At 39.2% G+C, this 22177-nt stretch overlaps 1 protein-coding gene and 1 long non-coding RNA gene across 7 annotated transcripts in view; one reads left to right on the top strand and one right to left on the bottom strand.

Annotated features, from left to right (window-relative positions):
* Positions 1-22177, bottom strand: part of LOC137577574 (uncharacterized) — a 122127-nt gene that overhangs the window by 5568 nt on the left and 94382 nt on the right. The gene's annotated exons all lie outside the window — the stretch shown is intronic.
* Dscam1 (Down syndrome cell adhesion molecule 1) overlaps positions 1-22177 on the top strand; it is a 67614-nt gene that overhangs the window by 21007 nt on the left and 24430 nt on the right. Inside the window, exons 4-8 of one of the 5 annotated variants that reach the window (XM_068291073.1) lie at positions 608-766; positions 2107-2256; positions 9962-10082; positions 14085-14929; positions 14983-15144. In XM_068291073.1, coding sequence (XP_068147174.1) covers positions 608-766; positions 2107-2256; positions 9962-10082; positions 14085-14929; positions 14983-15144 — 1437 coding nt within the window. Of the gene's footprint in view, positions 1-607; positions 767-2106; positions 2257-4546; positions 4632-7573; positions 7615-7974; positions 7997-8437; positions 8524-9961; positions 10083-14084; positions 14930-14982; positions 15145-20289; positions 20599-22177 lie in introns of those variants that run through there. The other 4 variants (XM_068291069.1, XM_068291071.1, XM_068291072.1 and 1 more) reach the window with 4 other exon arrangements.

Below are 22177 nucleotides of genomic sequence, written 5' to 3'. Positions count from 1 at the left end.
CTTTTTTTTACGTTTACTTTTAATTAGTCGTCATACAAACCTATGAATCGGAGGCAGATAATGAATATGTTATTAGAGGCAATTCGGTGGTAATGAAATGTGAGATACCATCATATGTGGCCGATTTTGTCTTTGTCGATCTTTGGCTGGATTCGGAAGGTCGCAATTATTATCCAAATAATGCTGAAGAGACGGGTATTTCCATTCTTCTTTAATTGTTTCAGTTCAATTTAAAGATTCCCAATTTTTACCTTCCTGCGATTTGTTTATCGTTTTCGTTTTTCAATATTCGTTTCTTTTCCACCACTCTCAGTTGTCCATCAATTCTATCAGACGCGTGTTATCGATGAATTCGTGCTGCGTGGCAACTCTGCCACCTTGAAATGTTTGGTGCCATCGTTTGTGGCCGATTTTATAGATGTTGAGGCCTGGTTAGATGAAGAAAATGTGGAAATAGTTCGCCCATTACCAGACGATAAACTGGGTAACAAATGATTTCGTCTATTCTTTTTAAGTGTTTAAGGGTTACAATCAGCTCTATCCTCCCACTTCTTCCTACCACTACCCTTTAATCATCATATCATCATTCCTTTTCTAATTTTTCTAGTTGTCAAGCAATTCTTTGAGTCGCAAGTTTATGATGAATATGTTATTAAGGGCAATTCAGCCATATTTAAATGTCAAACTCCCTCATTTGTGGCGGATCACATAGAGATAACCGATTGGATTGATACCGATAATGGTGTCTATACCAAAAATATAACGGGTATAGATATATTGAATTGATCCTAAATAGTTAGTAGTAGTAAAAACATGAAGGGGTCGCCGCCACCTATACTATCTCTCTCTCTCCGTCTTATCCTTTTTGATAACTTTTTAATTTTTAAAACACACTTCGATAAAACAAAACAAAAAACCTTTCCAGTTGTGCCACAATCCTACAGTGTCAATGTCATGGATGAGTCCATTTTACGCGGCAATAGCGCCATACTCAAGTGCCATATACCAAGTTTTGTGGCCGATTTCATAGTGGTTGATTCGTGGTTGGAGGATGAGGAACGTGAGATCTATCCGCAGGAAGATGTCACTGTTAGCGGTAAATTTCCTTTGCTTTTTTTTTCGTTCCTAATCAATTTGTTCGCCATTCCCTCCGCCTCTTCCCGATGTGCTTCATTTCCGTTTCCGAGTCCAAAATTTCATTGTTCGCTAGTCCACATCAACTCAAAATAAAATTTGATAGGGATTTTTGAAACTCTGCAGTGCGCTGTTAGGCATTCAATTACTTTCTTTTTTTCACTTTCTTTCACTTGTACTTTTTATGCTTTCTTTTCTTTTATTATTGTTTCTTCATGCCCCTCTCTATCTATATTATTTCTCCCATCCAAAACTATCCAAGAGTCACTCCAGACTTGCCCGAAACTCCCAGCTAAACCTTGATCCTTCCCCCCTTCATGTAGTTGAAAGTAGAATTTGGTTTTTTTGTGTAGTTTAGTGTAAATACAAAAATGCTAATAAATCATAATGTTAACCAACAAAATTGTACATATAATTGAAAATATCACAATACCAATCTAAATCATATTTTATATATCGTGCATATATATGTATCTCATTTATCTAACTAAAATTATTGGCATTTTTGTTTGATTGAAGCATGCTTAGAATTTAAGTACCTCATGATCATTGCAAAGAAATTGAAAGATTTTCAAAATAACTTTAGTTTATAAATAACAATCACTATTTCAAGAATGAACAATGTTTATCTTACAATTTCTTTGTATCTTCACTCGATTCCATTCAGATTAATTTGTTTTGAAAGAGATGTAGAAACCAATAAATTTAGATCTGAATGGAATTCCTTAAAATGGAAATAAGACTGATGAAATTTTCTGTACATACAAACATCTGTAAAATTATCCATAATATCTATCATTTAACACTAGAACCATAAAAAACATTTTCTACAGTCTTATTTCTCATTTGTTCATAGCATTCTTGTATGTTAACTTAGTTCTTTAAGTTCTTTAGAATCTTCATTTGCTAATATGTATTCCTCTTTTCTCTCTAATCATTTTCTTACAAACCCCCAAAATTCGCAATATTTAGACGGCAAATATTTGGTTTTACCCTCCGGCGAGTTGCATATTCGTGAAGTTGGACCCGAAGATGGTTACAAGAGTTACCAATGTCGCACCAAACATCGTCTAACTGGAGAGACTCGTCTAAGTGCAACCAAGGGACGTTTGGTTATTACAGGTAAGTCGGCCTTGTTTGCCAATTCAAAAAACTTCTTATATAGCATTAGTTAAATTATGGAAAACTTCAGTTGTACATTGCTAAAAAGAGTTTCAAAAGGCAAATTGGTTGTTAAATTAATAGAAATAAATAAAGACCTTAAGCCATAGAAAACTCAACAACAATAAAACAAAGGTCGCTAACGTTTTCATACTCATTCGTGCAACAAACAAATATAACTTACGAATTTGACTCAAATGAATTTTTTATAAACTAAACTACACATATTTCAATAAATTAATTTGGTTTATTAAAAAAATAATTATTTTACAATATATGTAAATTTAAACAAACTTAACATTTTATAAAAAGAACTGTATAACTGAAGTTTTCCTAGAGCAAGTTAAGTTTATACAAATATACAGAAATATATATTGAATTGAAATATAACCAAAAGTAAGCACTTTGCATATTAGATTTTATAGAAAACAAATTTCATAATTTAAATTTCATCTTTAATAGAAACGATTAAAAAAGAACGTCAAAGATATCTTCTTTTCTGCAAAGTTTTCTAAATAAAATCAGAAATCTTCAATTATAAACATAATATATTCACGAAAATTAAAATTAATTGAAGACTTCTCAACATAAGCAATGAAATTTGCTCATTCATGACAAATACAACTAAATTTAACTCCCAAGTTTACTTCGAATTCCCAACATAAACTCAGTCAAACAATAAACTGACCCAAATAGTTATTGTTGGAACTGATAACACAAATATGGTAACCTTATCTAAAGTGCTCTAAATTTGATATTTGTATAAAGTTAACTTGCTTAGAGTTTAAGTGAAAAGAAAACCTAATAAACTAAAAATAAAAATTCCATTTTTATTTAAAATTTATGGGTTTTCCAAATTGCATACAAGAGATATTTATTCCAAAGATATTTCAAAGAAACTTATTTAACTGATTCAAATATCTTTTGTATGCAAATTTAATGAATTGCCTAAGCCAAATGAAAGCTAAGCAATTTATTAATTAATATTGTATAAATAAAAACTAATGTTTAAGCAACAATATTTTGATAAATATTTATACTCATTGCATTCGGGCCTCTGCAATCAAAAAGATTTTTCGCTTAAAATCTCTTTCTTTGCTTCAATAACGAAAATAGAAAACTATTTATATAAAAGAATTCTGGTATAAACATATTTTTGCAATGTGGGTCAAAAAATTGTTGCTTAAAAACAAAAATTGAAAACTGCCTGAATGTTGGGATAGGGTATACTTGACAATGACATGAGCTTGAAATGAAGCCAAATAAATGAGATAAAAATTAGTTAAGTCGGTGGTCCGTTTTGCAAACAAAATAGAAAACAGAATAAAAAGGAAGAGAAAATTCTTAAAAAAAAAGGCATTTCAATTGAAAACTCTTTTTCTATTCTAAGCCTAAGGTAAGTTTGCCTTATGTAACTACTTTGTTTCATACAATTTCATCAATTTTTAATTCACAGAACCAGTTGGCAGGGTTTCACCCAAGTTTCCCACTACACAGACTAGCAGCAGCTTCACCAGTTCGGCCAATGATAGCCTCACTTTACTCTGTCCCGCTCAGGCATATCCAGCTCCATTATTTAGGTGATCTTTCATTTGAATGATTTCTTTGAAGAGCCCATTGCTAGTGTTGGTCCACGTCTAATAACGGGCAATGACATTAAAGTCGTTCAATATGCAGCCCAATCAGCCATTACCCTACTCTGTCCAGCCCAGGCATATCCAATGCCCGCTTTTAGGTAAGACCAAACCCAAGTTGAGGGCAGTTTTCTTTTCACTTGATGCAGAGATAGATACAACAATATCCTCTTCCATCTATAATAGAGCCCGTGGGTAGTGTTGGTCCTCGTTTAACTAGTGGGGATGAGTCTCGGATTGTCAAGGTTCACTTGGAGAGAAGTGCCACTCTCTTGTGTCCAGCTCAGGCCTATCCTGTACCCTTCTTTAGGTAAACCCAACATTTAGGATACATTTTTGCTTTCTTCTTTTCAATCCGAATCAAGAACCTGTGGCAAGTGTTAGTCCCAAGGTCACAGCGGGTAATGATGCCATCAAAATTCCCAAAATTTCCAAGGGTCGAAGTGCCACCTTAATGTGTCCCGCTCAGGCTTATCCCGTGCCTTTCTTTAGGTAAACCTTCTAACCCAACAGTAGAGGCATAATTATCTTTTTCCACAAATAATACAGAGAGTAATTTTCAATTTTAGAACCTGTGGGAAGCGTTAGTCCTCAATTTAGTGGCAATGGCAATCAAGAGCATATAACTCTATTACGTGTTCCTTTAAATGGAAGTCTTGCCCTTATGTGTCCTGCTCAAGCTTATCCAGTTCCTTATTTTAGGTAAAAGAAACTCTCAGCCCAACATTAGGCAAATTTCGCTATCTTCTTGAACTTCTTTGACAGAACCCGTGGGTAGTGTTGGTCCTAAACTAACTTCTGGTGACGATTCACGCACAGTCAAAGTGAACCTAGAACTTAGTGTTACACTTCTCTGTCCCGCTCAAGCATATCCTGTGCCTTTCTATAGGTAAAGCATCCTTGTTCTTTCCATCAGGCAGTATTCCTCCATCAGTTTTATGCTTTTAAGCTAGTTTTACTGTCCTTTTCAGAGCCTGTTGGAAGTGTTAGTCCCAAAATAAATACGGGTGATGATTTCAAACACATCAAAGGACGTAGTTCTCATGATTTAAGTCTACTCTGTCCAGCTCAGGCTTATCCTAAACCCTTATTTAGGTAAACTTACGTTTTCAATTGTTGAATCTATCTATTCCCACAGAACCCATCGGCAGTGTTAGTCCCAAAATTACAAATGCCGATGATCTGAAACATGTTAAAGTGAAAAGTTTCCATAGCTTAAGTCTACTCTGTCCAGCCCAGGCATATCCCCAGCCCATTTATAGGTAATCTACATTCTTTTGAGTTTCCTCTTCTTCTAGAACCTGTGGGTAGTGTGGCACCGAAATTAACTTTTCTTGAACGTTTTAAAATGATGCAGATTCAAGGTGGCTCTACATTTAATATACAATGTCCTGTTCAAGCATATCCTATGCCATTCTTCAAGTAAGCTTTCAAAAGTGCTCTAAATATTCAGTCAGTTACATATTTAATTCCTTTTATCAAGAACCCGTTGGCAGTGTACGACCTAAAGTGAATCTTCAGGATAAACATCAATTTGTTGATGTCCAATTAAGTCAAAGTTATGCCTTACTTTGTCCAGCTCAATCTTATCCGACACCAGCTTTTAGGTGGGTAAAATCTCACGCAACATTCGACAGTTTCTTCCTTGAAGGCTTGCCTATGAACTTTTCTTTTTGGTTGTTTTTCTTGTATGTAGAACCCGTTGGCTCTGTCAAGCCCAAAATAAATGTTCAGGACAAATTACAGACACGCGAGATACATGAGAATATGGGTTTCGCCTTGTTATGCCCAGCTCAGTCATATCCCATGCCAGCTTATAGGTAAATTGGCCAATTTCTTATTCATTTCACTCAGGGGCGTAATTGAAGTGATTATTTTGTTCCACTTGCTGGCAGTCTTCAATATTAGAGAATACAAAATAAAAGTAACAAAAAAAATGTTTACAGAACCCATAGGAAGTGTTCCACCCAAAGTTAGTCTAGCGGATGAGTTGTCCAGTGCCCGTTCTCGGCAGGGTGAAACCTTTAGTTTGATGTGCCCAGCTCAATCATATCCCATTCCAGCATATAGGTAAAGAAAAACTCTAAATCTGTTCAGGCAGTTTTTGGGTAATTTCCTTGTTATGATGTGATTATTTCTACAGAGCCCATTGGGAGTGTCCCACCAAAAGTTAGCATGGCCGATGAACTGTCTAGCAAGCGTTACGGTCACGGTGAAAGCTTCAGTTTGATGTGTCCAGCTCAATCATATCCCATACCAGCATATAGGTAAATTCATAACCAGTTCAGGCAGTTTCGGGTAATGTCTTTGTAATTATTTCTACAGAGCCCATTGGGAGTGTCCCACCCAAAGTTAGCATAGACGATGAGGTGGCCAATGCCCGCGGCTATGTGGGAAGAAGTCTTAGCCTCAAATGTCCAGCACAATCGTATCCCATTCCTGCTTATAGGTAAACTTAGACCAACATTCAGCCTAAAGATATCTCTGCCTCTCTTTCTCTCTTTTTATTTAGAACCCGTGGCTTCTGTTCCACCTAAACTGAATTTACTTGAAAGAGTTAGAACTATGGAAATTTCATTGGGTTTCAAATATGCCATGCAATGTCCTGGTCAGGCTTTTCCAGTGCCAGTTAATAGGTAATACCTTAAACCAACATAAGCAAAGGCAGGCTTCTTTTCAAGGGGATAATCATACTTTATTTTCTCTAGAACCGATTGGCTCTGTTCCACCCAAAATCAATAATATCAATGATAAATTTCAATTGATGCAAGTGAAATTGTCCAGCAATTTCGCCATGCAATGTCCTGGTCAAGCATATCCTATTCCTGTAGTAAGGTTAGTTTTCTGTAAATAAAAGTTACTCATTTCCTTAGAACCCATTGGCTCTGTTCCACCAAAGATTTCGAATCTACATGATAAATTTCAAGTTCTACAAGTGAAATTAAGTGAAAATTTTGCCATGCAATGTCCTGGTCAGGCATACCCTGTTCCCATAGTCAGGTCAGTGCAACATCCAGCGATTAATTGAAATGCTCTTTTGATATAGAACCCGTGGGTTCAGTAGCTCCAAAGGTAGACACTCGGGATGAGTTTACATTTGCCCGCACACGTTTGGGTGACTCCAAGGCTCTCATTTGTCCAGCTCAATCGTATCCCATGCCAGCATTTGGGTAATTCCATTACTAAGTTTGAATTTCTCTTCTTATTAGAACCCGTTGGTAGTGTGGCTCCTAAAGTTGATATTAAAGATGAAATTAATTATGCCAGAGTCAATTTAAATCACAGTTTGGCTATAGTTTGTCCAGCTCAATCTTATCCAGTTCCAGCATTTCGGTAGGTTTTGTTTTTATTTAGGCAGTTCTTTGAAAATGTAATTTCTCTTTTAGAACCTGTGGGCAGTGTGGCACCCAAAGTGGATGCAAATGATCGCATTAAATGGGTTGACAGAAATGGCGGCAGCTCTCTAAGTTTACTTTGTCCAGCTCAATCCTATCCAGTGCCCTTTGCACGGTAAGACTTTTAAGTCAGGCAGTTTTCATTTGAGTTTCCCCTTGCTTGCAGAACCCGTTGGCAGTGTGGCACCCAAAGTCGATGTCAAGGATCGTATTACTTGGCTTGATAAACCATTGGGTCAGGCTTTGAGTTTACTTTGTCCAGCTCAATCGTATCCCATGCCTGCCTATAGGTATGACAAATCATTCACAGGCAGTTTTCTATAGTTGTACTAGGATTAGTTATTATATCCATTGATTCGCTTACAGAACCTGTCGGCTCAGTTGGGCCCAAAGTTGATATGCATGACAAAATGGATTTTGCCATTAAGAAATCAAATAGCTCTTTGAATTTATTTTGCAAAGCTCAAAGTTATCCAATGCCGGCTTTTAGGTACATACCCCTTTCAGGCAGTTAAAAATAAATATTTTTTTTTTTGTTGATTTTCTAGAACCTATTGGCTCTGTGGCCCCAAAAGTTGACTTGAAAGATAAAGTAGCTCTATCTCAAATCAAGCATGGCGAATCATTAAGTTTAATATGCCCAGCTCAGGGTTATCCTATGCCAGCATTTAGGTAATAAATCTCTCATTATTATATTCTTCCTTTTAGAACCCGTTGGCTCTGTGGGTCCGAAAGTTGATATGAATGATAAACTAAAGTTCTCTTCAAAGTTTTCCAATACATCTTTGAGTATTTTATGTCCTGCTCAGGGTTATCCTATGCCTGCATTTAGGTGAGATGACAAGACATTTGGGCAGTTTTTAAATAAAATGTTCTATGGTAATCTTTCTAGAACCCGTTGGGTCTGTTGGCCCAAAAGTTGATATCAATGACAAAGTGAAAATAGCCATCGTTAGGATGAAACATTCACTAAGTTTACTCTGTCCTGCACAAGGATATCCCATGCCTGCATTTAGGTAAACCTTAATCCCAACTTTGGCAATTTTTAGATAGACTTCATTTGTTGCATTTGCAGAACCCGTTGGCAGTGTTCCACCTAAAGTTGAAATTAAAGACAAAGCTGGCATCTTTTTGGCTAAAGCACAAAATTCTTTGGCTCTTTTGTGCCCAGCCCAGTCGTATCCAATGCCAGCTTATAGGTAACATTAACTAATTGTGCCTAAAACTTTACACACTCTCACTCTGCCTTTTCAATTACAATTGGGGCGTGTTTAAGCCTCTTGCTAGTTCAAGCATCATTGCCTGCAAAAGTATAATTAGCTTGGCCTGGACGCTTCATTTAACCCATTCATTGTTTTGGACATTGTCACGCATACCTTCCACCCTTTGCTCCTGGTAAGATGTTTCTATTGTTCTCGACTTGAGCCACCACAAGAGCAGTTTGGGCAGTTTTCAATACATATATTTTAATTGTGTTTCGACAAACTTTTCTGCTTCTTACAACTTGTAGAGCCTGTTGGCAGTGTGCCACCGAAAATTAGTATTGGCGAACGTCGAAAAGATGCTGAAGTGCCTTCACAGGGTGATATAAGCATATTTTGCCCAGCTCAATCTTACCCTGTACCAGCGTTTAGGTGGGTTTCAGGCAGTTTTCAATTTTTTAGTTGATCACAATGAACTTTACTTTTTGGTTTAGAACCCGTGGGTAGTGTGGGACCCAAAATCAGTGTTGGTGAACGTCTGAAAGACGCTGGTGCTCAATTGCATACGACTTTTACGCTCTTTTGTCCAGCACAATCTTATCCAGTGCCTGCTTTCAGGTAACATTCAAGCAGTTTTATTCATGTAGTCTCTCCTCCATTTATTGCTTTATATTTTAGAACCTGTGGGCAGTGTAGCTCCAAAAATCAGTGTTGAGAATCGCTTGAAAAATGCAGAAGCCGAATTGGCTTCCAGTTTCACGCTCTTTTGTCCTGGTCAAGCATATCCGGTGCCCTTTTTTAGGTAATATTCAGGCAGTAATTGTAAAAGTAATTGAAATGTAATGGTATTGTAGAGCCCGTTGGCAGTGTGGGTCCACGTTTAACCTCTGGCGATAAAACTCGCAACGTGGATATACCTCTTGGTGGTAGTGTGACTTTACTTTGTCCTGCCCAGGCCTATCCAGTGCCATTTTTTAGGTAACATTCAACATTCAGACAGTTTTCTCTACAGAACAAATTGGGAGATATTAATAGAATTTTCCCTTTGGTTTTCTAGAGCCCATTAGTGGAGCTGCTCCTAGAGTAGCTTTGATACAGAAGACCAACATTGAGTATGTTGGTTTGGGCAGAATTGTGGCTATAATGTGTCCAGCTCAAGGTTATCCCGTGCCTGCTTTTCGGTAAGCACTTTGCATATCTCAACATTCAAAAGGTTTTCATTCTCTCAATGACGACTTTGTCTACCTCTCATAGAGCCCATAAGCAGTACCGTGCCGAAAGTTGTTTCTTTGGCCAAATTTGATATGAAAACCTATGCTGGTTCTAGTACTTTGGCCATTTTATGTCCAGCTCAGGGTTATCCTGTACCCGTTTTTAGGTAAAATTACTCAAAATTCAGACAGTTTTCAAAATCATCTCTATTACTTTCTTGCAGAACCGGTTTCTAGTACTGCTCCAAAAGTTCCACCTTTGCAATCTCGTCCTTTGGTTGTGTCCAGTGGTTCTAGTATTTCTATTTTATGTCCAGCTCAGGGTTATCCAGCTCCCAGTTTTCGGTAAAAGTCTACCTAACATTCTGGCAAACGGTTTTTCAATTTCATTTAGTCCTTAAACTTCATTTGCTTCGTTTTGCAGAGCCCATTTCAAGTAGTCCACCCAAAATAAATGCCTTGACCTATAAGCCCAACATTGTGGATTATCATATGGCCACAGCTATACTTTGTCCAGCTCAGGGTTATCCAGCTCCCAGTTTTAGGTAAAGCTAGTTTAAAATCCCATCCAAACATCAGGTTGACAATTTAAATAGATTTTATGAATTTTTGTAATGGATATTATTTGACCCACTTGCAGAGCCTATATCAAGTAGTGCACCAAAAACTCCAGCTCTAGTGCAAAAGCCACTTGAACTTCAACAGGCTCGTTCAATTTCATTGCTGTGTCCTGCCCAAGGATATCCAGCTCCTAGTTTTCGGTAAGCCGAAACAACATTCAAGCAACATTCTTTCTGTTTTATGTTTTTTTAGAACCCGTTGGGGGTAAGGCTCCAACATTGCTTTCGAATGATATAAAACGTTCTTGGATTGAACGTATGAGGGATACAAATTTAGCTCTTTTCTGTCCAGCTCAAGCTTATCCAGTGCCAGCATTTCGGTTAGAACTTCAGACAGTTTTCATTTAATAATTCTATTTTGTACCTGCTTTCTTAGAACCCGTTTCAAGTACTGCTCCACGTATTCCCTCTATAATGAGTAAACCCTTTGAGATAAAGGAAGCCACAGATTTATCACTATTGTGTCCAGCTCAAGGTTATCCAGCTCCAAGTTTTCGGTAAAACCAACATTCAAGTGGCAGTCGCCCCTTAGATATAGGATAATTCAGTTTTATATCCTCTACCATAGAACCCATTTCCGCTAAGGCTCCCACATTGTCGACTGATACGAAATGGTCAGGTATTGAGCGACATCTGGGCATGGATATTGTACTTCTATGCCCCGCTCAGGCATATCCGGTGCCCATTAGCAGGTTATTGCGCCTCTCTCTATTTAATTATTCATTACATTAGATGAATCTTAAGCCGCCTACATGGGTAGGAGATCCCTACCTTCATTGCTTCCTTAGGCAGATTCGGTTCATTCATAAAAATGCGCGCGCAAAGCAAAGCAAAAACCAAAACACACATAAAAAGTAAGCTAAGTAAACAAATCGTAAAAAAAAGGCGATAAAAACACAGTGTGAGCGGTAGCTGTGTCTGTGTGTGTGAGTGAGTGAATCGTTTTGTAAACAAAACTTTCCCCTTCGCCTTTTCGAACTGGCTTATCGAATTTCCCCTTCGCGGAACAGCTGTTTCCACAAAAACTCTCTCGCTAGCACTGCGCATGTTCACGTTCCACACAAATTTCCCATAACAACTTCCCCTACGCCAATATTTGTGGATGGCATTCGCCGTCGTTATGAATGGCGTTACCTTAGTGGGTCAAATGTAAAGAGCAACCGGCATTTTGTCCCAGTTTTTTTCGGCTTCTTTGAGGTCGTCGGTCGTAAACGACCTCCACTTGTTGCTGTCTGTAGTTGGTTGCTGCTGCGCATGTCTGAAGTCTTAACCCCCCTCAAGGTCTTTAACATTGACCTCCTAATAAAATATGCATTCGAGTAAAAGGCGCCAAGTTTTGCAATATCTTGTTCTCTTTATTGCTCTAGGCTAGGTCAGGTTCGTGACCCCATAAAACAAAAAGGTCACGTTCAATGTTACTGAAAGTTCATACAAAGTGCCGCATTCAAGCAGTATCGTTTACGTTTTCCTCTTTCACTAGAACCTGTTGGCGCCAAAGCTCCTACGTTTTCACTTGAATATAAATTGATTGAAGTGCAAAAACCAAAAGGTGGCGATTTCGCCTTACTGTGTCAAGCTCAAGCGTATCCTGTGCCCTTTATTAGGTAAATACATTTTAGGCAGTTTTCAAACTCTTTCTCTAATCCACATATCTCTCTAGAACCCATTGGTTCAAAGGCTCCCACTGTGCCCTTGGGAGTGCAAACATTTCAGCAAAATGTTAATCTCTTGGCCACCTTTGCTATGCTGTGTCAGGCTCAAGCTTATCCCGTACCCTTCTTTAGGTAATTCCCATCCTTGGGCCAACGCTAGTCCAACTGGTTCTATTTTTTCTATTCTTCAGTTAACTATTAAATGGGGATATTGTTTTTATTTTTTTATAGAGCCCATTGGCGCTAGAGCTCCCACATTTTCAAGCGATTCAAAGGGCAGCATTTTTGAGCGTTCAATTAATTCGAGTTTCGCTCTACTTTGTCTCGCTCAGGCGTATCCTGTGCCCTTCATGAGGCAAGTTGTCAGTTTTATGTAAAATATTCTTTTTCAATTTGTTACAGAACCCATTGGAGCCAGAGCTCCTACGTTTTCGTCAGATTATAATAGTTTCTCCTATGCCCGTCCGGTGGGTCATAGTTTTGCTTTGCTGTGTCAGGCTCAGGCTTATCCAGTCCCTTTCATGAGGTATATATTCAGGCAGTTTCTGAGACATTTTTTGTTGCCCTTTTACAGAGCCTATTGGAGCTAGAGCTCCTACCTTCTCGACTGATTCTAACTCGTTCTCCTATACACGCGATGTGGGTCAAAGTTTTGCTTTGCTTTGTCAGGCTCAAGCTTATCCAGTTCCCGCTATGAGGTACTTTTTCATTCGGGCAGATTTCTCTACATATGAAAATATTCGTTTTCAGAACCCGTCGGAGCCAAGGCACCGACTTTTGCTAGTGTATCGAAAATCTCCAGTCTACTCGGTCATAGTTCGAGTGATGTAGTCTTGCTCTGTCAGGCCCAAGCATATCCTGTGCCCTTTATTAGGTAAACATTCCCACTTTATTAGTTAGTATATCACATTCATTCTCTATTACAGAACCTGTGGGTAGTGTGGCCCCTAAAGTCAATAAGAAAGATGAATTTAGTCATGATAGCGTTGGTTTAATGGGCACCATAGCCATTCAATGTCCAGCTCAATCATATCCCGTTCCCTTTTATAGGTAACTCTGCCAACTGGTTCTTGTTTTTAAACGTAATTTGATTTATTATTATTCTTTTTGGTATTGTTTCTAGAGCCTGTAAGTGCCAAAGGTCCTACTTTTGCCTCCGATGTAAAAAGTAATACAATTGTCCGTTATCTTCGGCAAAGTTTTGCCTTGCTATGTCAAGCTCAGGCCTATCCAGTGCCCTTAATAAGGTAGATTTCAACTTTAGTGGTTAATTTTTTGTGTTTTGTAGAACCTGTTGGTGCCAAGGCTCCAACGTTTTCGGGTGAATCAAAAAGTTTCACCTTTGTCAAGGAGATCTCATCAAGTTTTGCTCTCTTGTGTCAGGCTCAGGCTTACCCTGTTCCCATTCTAAGGTTAGTTTATGTTTCTTTGCAGAGCCTGTGGGTAGTGTTGGTCCCAAAATTTCTGGTGGTCGTTTACAGGAAATGACCAGAAGATTTGGCACAGATTTGGCCATTTTATGTCTAGGTCAATCATATCCTACGCCTGCTTTTAGGTAATAGCTTTAGAAAAGTTACCTCAACCCACCAATTCAGGCAAAAGTAAAGCGAACTTCATTTAAATAAATCCTACTTTCTGTTATTTAGAGCCCATTGGAAGTGTAAGTCCCACCATATCGGGTGATCGCTTACAAGAACAGACCCAAAAAATAGGTCATAGTTTCTCCATACTATGTCAGGGTCAGGCTTATCCTATGCCTGTTTTTAGGTACCTACTTTTTTCACCTCTATTAGTTTGATTTTGTTGTTTAGAGCCGCTGCTTCAGTCTTTTCTGCTTAGGTTTCTTATTAGGAATTTCTCCAACCTTTCCCCTTAACCTTCCCGAAAAAAGTGTGGCACAAAATATGCATTAGGGGTAAGTATGCCAAAGTCTCCTTCGAGTTTCCATGGTAAGTAGGCAAGCAAAAGTCTTCAAACGGAATCGCCATTTTGTAAATTGTGCCCACTTTTTTCCTGCCCCTTTTCAATATGTAGAAAAGGATCTTTTGACTCACATATATCCTCTCCGTTTGCAGATGGTACAAGTTCATTGAAGGCACCACACGCAAACAGGCTGTTGTATTGAATGATCGCGTTAAACAAGTCTCTGGCACTTTGATTATCAAGGACGCTGTTGTCGAGGACTCTGGCAAATATCTGTGCGTTGTGAATAACTCTGTTGGCGGCGAAAGCGTTGAAACTGTCTTGACTGTTACGGCTCCACTCTCGGCCAAGATTGATCCACCCACTCAAACAGTTGACTTTGGACGTCCTGCCGTATTCACTTGCCAATATACTGGTAATCCGATTAAAACTGTTAGCTGGATGAAAGATGGCAAAGCTATAGGACACAGTGAACCCGTGCTACGCATTGAATCCGTGAAGAAAGAGGATAAGGGCATGTATCAGTGTTTTGTACGCAATGATCAGGAATCCGCCGAAGCTAGTGCTGAACTGAAATTGGGTGGACGTTTCGATCCTCCGGTAATACGTCAGGCATTCCAAGAAGAGACCATGGAACCGGGACCAAGTGTATTCCTAAAGTGTGTGGCTGGTGGTAATCCAACACCGGAAATCTCTTGGGAACTAGACGGCAAGAAAATCGCCAATAATGATCGTTATCAAGTAGGCCAATATGTGACTGTGAACGGAGATGTCGTTTCGTATTTGAATATCACTTCGGTTCATGCCAATGATGGTGGTCTCTACAAGTGTATAGCCAAGAGTAAAGTAGGCGTGGCTGAGCATTCGGCTAAATTGAATGTCTACGGTTTGCCCTACATTCGTCAAATGGAAAAGAAGGCAATTGTTGCTGGAGAAACTCTAATGGTTACTTGCCCAGTGGCTGGTTACCCTATTGATTCCATTGTCTGGGAGCGGGGTAAGTACCTGAAAAAAAATGTATCCAGAACCTTGCTGATAAAATCCTTTTAGATAATCGTGCTTTGCCCATCAATCGCAAACAGAAGGTCTTCCCCAATGGCACTTTGATTATTGAGAATGTGGAAAGGAACTCCGATCAGGCTACTTATACTTGTGTGGCTAAAAATCAAGAAGGTTACTCGGCCCGCGGCTCTTTAGAAGTTCAAGTCATGGGTAAGTTGGCGAACTGTGGGAAGCTTTAAAGCAAAACATACCATTCTTTTGATAGGGCGGGCATTTCAGCATCAACGTTGGTCGATCTAGATTTAATTCCACTTGATTCTCATCTAAAGTTCCACCACAGATTGTGCCCTTTGATTTTGGTGAGGAGACCATTAATATGAATGATATGGTGTCGGCCACGTGTACGGTGAATAAAGGTGACACACCAATTGAGCTATATTGGACAACGGCACCGGATCCGAAGATTGGGGTGGGTCGTCTTATGTCCAATGATGGCATTCTAATCACAAAGACCACACAGCGTATCAGCATGCTGAGCATAGAGTCGGTGCATGCTCGTCATAGAGCGAATTATACATGTGTTGCCAGAAATCTAGCTGGGGTAGTCTATCATACGACGGAGCTGCGTGTTAATGGTGATTTCAGAGACGTTTTCCCAGTTAATCTCCATAGTTTTCCTTTCGTTAGTCTGTTAATTCTTCTGTTTAACCAAAATCCATCCATTCTCCTTATCCAAAAACAAAAAAAAAAAAAAGTTTTGCCTCAGATAGTGCCTTTTGATTTTGGCGAGGAAAGCATCAATGAATTGGACATGGTCTCTGCCTCGTGCACAGTTAATAAGGGTGATTTACCCGTGGACATCTATTGGACCAAAAATGGTGGACGTCTCTATACGAATGACGGATTGATAGTCACACGAAATAGTCAGCGATTAAGTGTCCTAAGCATCGAATCGGTGAGAGCTCGTCATGCGGGCAACTACTCCTGTGTTGCCACCAACAATGCGGGGGAAATTCGGCAATCGTCCATCTTAAGAGTCAATGGTTAAATTCTCTTTTTCCTCGATATGCTAAGACATGGTTTTGATTTCTTCTTTTTCCTTTTGTGTGTGAAATATAATTTTATCCAAAGTCCTACCCCAAATTGTACCCTTTGATTTTGGCGAGGAGAGTGTCAATGAATTGGATATGGTCTCGGCTTCGTGCACGGTTAATAAGGGCGATTTACCCATCGATGTTGCCTGGACCAAGAATGGTGGACGTGTCTATACCAATGATGGCATTGTGGTGACCAAGACAAGCACTCGCATGAGTGTGATGAGCATTGAATCGGTGAGAGCTCGTCATGCCGGCAACTACTCCTGTGTGGCCACCAACAATGCGGGAGAGACTAGGCACTGGGCCATCCTAAGAGTCAATGGTTAAATGATTTTCTTATTAAGATCAATTTTGCGTTTTTATCTTACGTTTTTATGCACACACACCCGAAACCCCTCAGTCTTACCCCAAGTGCTACCCTTTGACTTCGGGCAAGATATTATCAACGAACTGGACATGGTCTCTGCCTATTGTACGGTCAATAGGGGTGATTTACCTTTGGATATTGCCTGGACTAAGAATGGTGGACGCATCTATACCAACGACGGTTTAATAGTCACTCGTAATAGTCAGCGTATTAGTGTGTTGAGCATTGAATCTGTCAGAGCTCGTCATGCGGGCAACTATTCATGTGTGGCTACTAATAATGCGGGAGAAACACGACAGTCGGCCGTGTTAAGAGTCAATGGTTAAGATTCAACTATTTTTTTTTAGCAAGTTCTTTTTTTTCGGTTTGCTCTTTGGTTTCCTCCCTCCTTGACTCACTTTTGATTCCTATCCTAGTGCCACCCTCAATTGCACCAATTTCATTTGGCGACGATCCGGTGAATACGGGTGAAAATGCCGGAGTACAGTGTATGGTACAGAAGGGCGATATACCCATGAACATTAAATGGACCTTGAACTTGCGTCCCATCATAAACGGGGAAGAAGGCATTACCATAATGAAATTATCGCCAAGGACTAGTGTTTTGAGTATAGCCTCCGTTGAGGAATATCATCGTGGTCTCTTCAAATGTATTGCCGAAAATTTAGCTGGCTCCAGTTTCACCACATCCGAGTTGAAAGTTAATGGTATAAAAGGGGGTCAAACCTGTATTTCAAACCTTTAGAGAGTGCATTCTTTTATATTTTAATTTTCTTTGAGTATTGTTTTTAAATTGTTAAACCCTTCCACATCTAGTTCCTCCCCAAGTATCACCCTTTAATTTCGGAAGTGAAGTTCTAAATATGGGTGATGTGTTAAGTGTTAATTGTCTGACTCTCAAGGGTGATTTACCCATGCAAATACATTGGACCCTTAATGGAGCACCTATAGCAACAGGTGTAGATGGTTTTATGATCATTCAATTGAATAGTCGTACAAGTTATTTGAGTGTCGATGCCTTGGAGGCGAAACATCGTGGGGTTTATAGTTGCATAGCACAAAATCCAGCAGGTCGAGCTGTCTATAAGGCTGAACTACAAGTGAATGGTGGGTTTATAATAAGATTTCGATACTCCCATATCCTACATGTTTAAGCGCTGCTCCTTTCTCTATTGCTGTTTCTATATACTAACAATGTTGTGGTTTTTTGGTCGTATGCTGAACATGAGCTGAATTATAATAAACTGAAAATTATCTTACACACAGTGGCTCCACAGATAAGTCCCTTTGATTTTGGTGACGAACCCCTGAACCGTGGTGAAGTAGCGAGTGTTACTTGCGTCGTACCCAAAGGAGATTTACCTCTTGATATCTATTGGACCCTTAATTCAGCACTCATAGTCAATGGTGAACTAGGTTTTACCATAGTACGTCTGAACAAGAGAACTAGTTCTTTAAATGTAGACTCTCTAGAGGCAGCTCATCGAGGCACCTACAAATGCATAGCCAATAATTCAGCGGGCTATGCCGAGTATATAGCCAATCTAGAAGTGAATGGTTTGTTCACCACTTTACCCATAACTATTAACATGATAAACATTTAGTTTATTTGATTTAAATTAAGTCTGATTTTTATTTTGTACCTATCCGTTCTCCCTTCCTATAAACGAAAAGTTCCCCCACAAATTCAACCCTTTGATTTCGGTACGGAAGTCGCCAATACAGGTGAAATAGCTGGTGTTTTCTGTATGATACCCAAGGGTGATCTACCCATGGAAATTAGATGGACCCTGAATTCGGCACCGATTATCACTGGCGAACATGGTTTCTCCTTGTCCCGTTTGAATCCCCGCACTAGCTCTCTTAGTATTGACTCTCTGGAGGCACGTCATCGTGGTCTATACAAATGTATTGCCAGCAACAAAGCGGGTAGTGCTGAATACAGCACCGAACTCCATGTGAATGGTGATGATCATTACATTTATAGGTTTAGATAAAATTATTTTGTAGACGTTTATTATGATTTCTAATCTATCCCTTCTCCCTGTATATATACCAACCGTCTATCATCCCCAAAAGTGCCACCTCAGGTGCTGCCCTTTAGTTTTGGTGAGGCTGCTGCCGATGTGGGTGACATTGCCAGTGCGAATTGTGTTGTACCCAAAGGTGATTTACCTCTCGAAATACGCTGGTCCCTCAATTCAGCACCCATTGTAAATGGTGAAAATGGTTTCAGCCTTGTGCGTTTGAATAAACGAACTAGTTCATTGAACATTGATTCACTTGGTGCTTTTCATCGTGGTGTATACAAATGCACAGCCACAAATGAGGCTGGGACTAGTGAATATGTTGCTGAACTACAAGTGAATGGTTTGTTCATCGATAGATTTCTATCTAAATATGAATTACTTTATGCAATAAATTTATATAATTGCACGCTTTAATTAGATGATAAAACTTGGAGTTTGCAGTTGTATTTGGTGTTTTTTGTGTGTGTTTTTTGAGCACCAGCTGAGTAGTGAAACGATGCGCTTAATATTCACAAGGTGTTTTGTCAATAAAGGGCAGAAGTAGGCTCAATAATCCCCCAGTATTTCTCCAGAATTTCAGGTGAATACAGGAAAATGTAGTTTAAAGGTTTCAAACTATAAATTAGTGATGTCTCTTTATGAAGTAAATGTGGTGAAAAAGGTTGTAAAATTTGCTCAATTGGTGCTAAATACAAGAAAATGTCGAAAACAGATTGAAAACATTCTCACTTGTACTACATACCTACTTGTAATATATAGATTTTACTGCTGGCCTAGACATATTTCCAACAATAGAGTTTAACCCTTAAATGAATTGCTGCTAACTGCAAACAAAAGTGACAATTAGGTGAAACAATGAATAAAAGATGATTCCTAGTTAGGTTTATGTTATGGAAAAGTTAGGAAAATATTGTTAATTCAATACCCAGAGGAAAATTATTGCTGAAAACTTCCGCTTAATACACTCGAACTTGTGCTGAATTAGTTGGCAAAGTGTAAACCTAAGAAGTGGCCACCTTTTATTTGATTTAGTACCCCCTCAAGTAATGCCTTTTGTGTTTGGTGATGAGCCCTCGAATTATGGCGACAGTACGGCCGTACAGTGCATGGTCTACAAAGGCGATACACCGCTGCAACTTCACTGGACCCTCAATGGACAACCGATAACAAATGAGAATGTTGGCATACGTATAATTAAAATGTCACCGAAATTAAGTTCGCTAAGCATCGATTCAATCAACGGACATCATCGGGGACTATTCAAATGCATAGCCACAAATGCGGCAGGAAGTGCCGAACAAAATGCCGAACTGATTGTGAATGGTTAATGGGCAATTATTATGAACAAATGTTTTAGTTTGTCTGTGTTTTGTGTAATTCCTTTGTTTTAACACTTGATATATCCCATCCCAAATTCCCAACTCTACTATCAGTGCCTCCACAAATTCGACCTTTTGATTTTGGTGATGAAGCGTCAAATTCGGGTGAAACAGTTGGGATCCAATGCACAGTGACGAAAGGCGACTTGCCAATCAATATAACATGGGCATTGAATAATAACACATTGAATACAGGAGATTTTGATGTGGCTATAGGACGAATGTCAAGCAAATCGAGCACACTGAATATTGATTACATAGCAGCGGAGCATCGTGGTGTTTACACCTGCTTGGCACGCAATAAGGCTGGCGAGAGTAGTTTTAGTGCCGAACTGAAAGTCAATGGTGACTCAAAGACACTAGCAAAATATTTCTAATTTTAGTAGAATTTGTTATTTATGTGTTAATTTTGTTTTTGTTTTAACCCCAAACCTTTAAACACACTACACCCACACACACACACACACACAACTTTTCAACAGTGCTGCCTCAAATTGTGCCCTTTGCCTTTGAGGATGTGATCAATATGAATGACTCCATCGATTTGTTTTGTCAAATACAAAAGGGCGATCGCCCAATCAAAGTCCATTGGAGTTTTGAGCGTAGTCCCAGTGACTACGAGAAGATGGGCTATGATCTGCTTCAGCCACAGATGCGAACGAATCGCATAAGTAGTAAGACGAGCATGTTATCCATACCTAATGCTAGTCCAGCTCACACAGGTCGTTACACTTGCATAGCCAGCAATCAGGCGGGAACGACCAGCTACAGCGTTGACCTCACAGTTAATGGTACCTAGAGACTAGTTCTAAGTCGGTTCTGGAATGAAATATTTTTGCTACTAAAAACCAAATCTAACTTCCCCATACTTGCATTTAAACTCTAAATATAACCCGATCATGTTTTTGGTTTCTGTTCAAGTGGCCCCTAAAATAGCCCCCTTTGAATTTGGTGAAGAGCCCCTCAATTATGGAGAACCTGCATCGGTACAATGCACCATTTTGGGCGGTGATTTGCCCATTAATGTTACCTGGCTATTGAATAATGCCACAATCGATAGCTACCATGATATATCCTATTCACGCATTGGCAAGCGTATCAATGTGTTATCAATTGAATCGGTTGCGGCTCATCACGCGGGTAACTACTCCTGCCATGCCCAAAACAAGGCAGGAGTCACGGCCCACACAGCGCAATTGATAGTGAATGGTACATAGATCAATTAAATATTAATATATATATCTATCTTTTTTGTTTCTTTGTGATTTATTATTTCGTGTCATTTAGCCCTACCCAAAATAAGTCCTTTTTCCTTTGGCGAGGAGTCCATGAGCTATGGTGAATTTGTAAATGTTCAGTGCACTATTTCGGGTGGGGATTTACCCGTGAATATTACATGGACGTTGAATGATAAGCCCTTTGAGGATTATCTAGAGATATTGACCACGAAACGTGGCAAACGCATAAATGAATTGACCATTGAAGCAGTTTCGGCCAAACATGCGGGAAATTATTCTTGTATAGCCGAGAATCGAGCTGGCCGTGCCAATCACACGGCCGAATTGAAAGTCAATGGTTAATAATTTTTACTAAACATTTAATAATTAATATATACTTTTTTTGTATGATTTTTCTTTCAATTATTCCTACCAAAATCCCTCCCCAGTGGCTCCCAAGATAGCTCCCTTTGACTTTGGTGATGATCCTTCAAATTTTGGCGAATCAGCTAGTGTTCAGTGTCTGGTTACTTCTGGGGATTTTCCTGTTAGTTTTGCCTGGCTCTTTAATGGTCGCGAAATCAATGAGAATGTCTATGATGTGTCCATGGTTAAATTGGGTAAAAAAAATCAGCGCCCTCTCGATTGATATTGTGCGTGATCATCATGCCGGCAATTACACTTGTGTGGCAGTGAATAGAGCCACCTCGGTCAATTATACCGCCGAATTGGTGGTGAATGGTACTAGCAAATGCATGCAAAACCGATATATAGCTATAACTATAAGTATTTTTCAGTTATTTCCTGTTTATTTTTTTCGTTTGCCTCCCAAAAGTTCCTCCGAAAATTGCTCACTTTGATTTCGGTGATCATGCCATCAATTTTGAGGAATCAGTCTCTGTGAATTGTCTCATCTATTTGGGTGATTTACCGATGGATATCACATGGTTGTTCAATGGTCAACATGTCAATCAATATACTGGAGTATCCATAGTTAAAGGTGGCAAAAAGGCCAGCATATTGACCATTGATTCTGTGCATGCAGGACATGCAGGAAATTACACATGCAAGGCGCGAAATGATGCCGATTCAGCGGAATATACAGCTCAGCTGATAGTCAATGGTACTTTCTGCTAGTGAAAGTGTTTATTAT

This window comes from Drosophila tropicalis, unplaced genomic scaffold (genome assembly GCF_018151085.1).
Source record: "Drosophila tropicalis isolate 14030-0801.00 unplaced genomic scaffold, ASM1815108v1 contig_593, whole genome shotgun sequence".
Classification (NCBI taxonomy): Eukaryota; Metazoa; Arthropoda; class Insecta; order Diptera; family Drosophilidae; genus Drosophila; species Drosophila tropicalis.
Note: the sequence above shows the minus strand (reverse complement) of the source record. Positions and strands in the feature narration are given on the sequence as shown.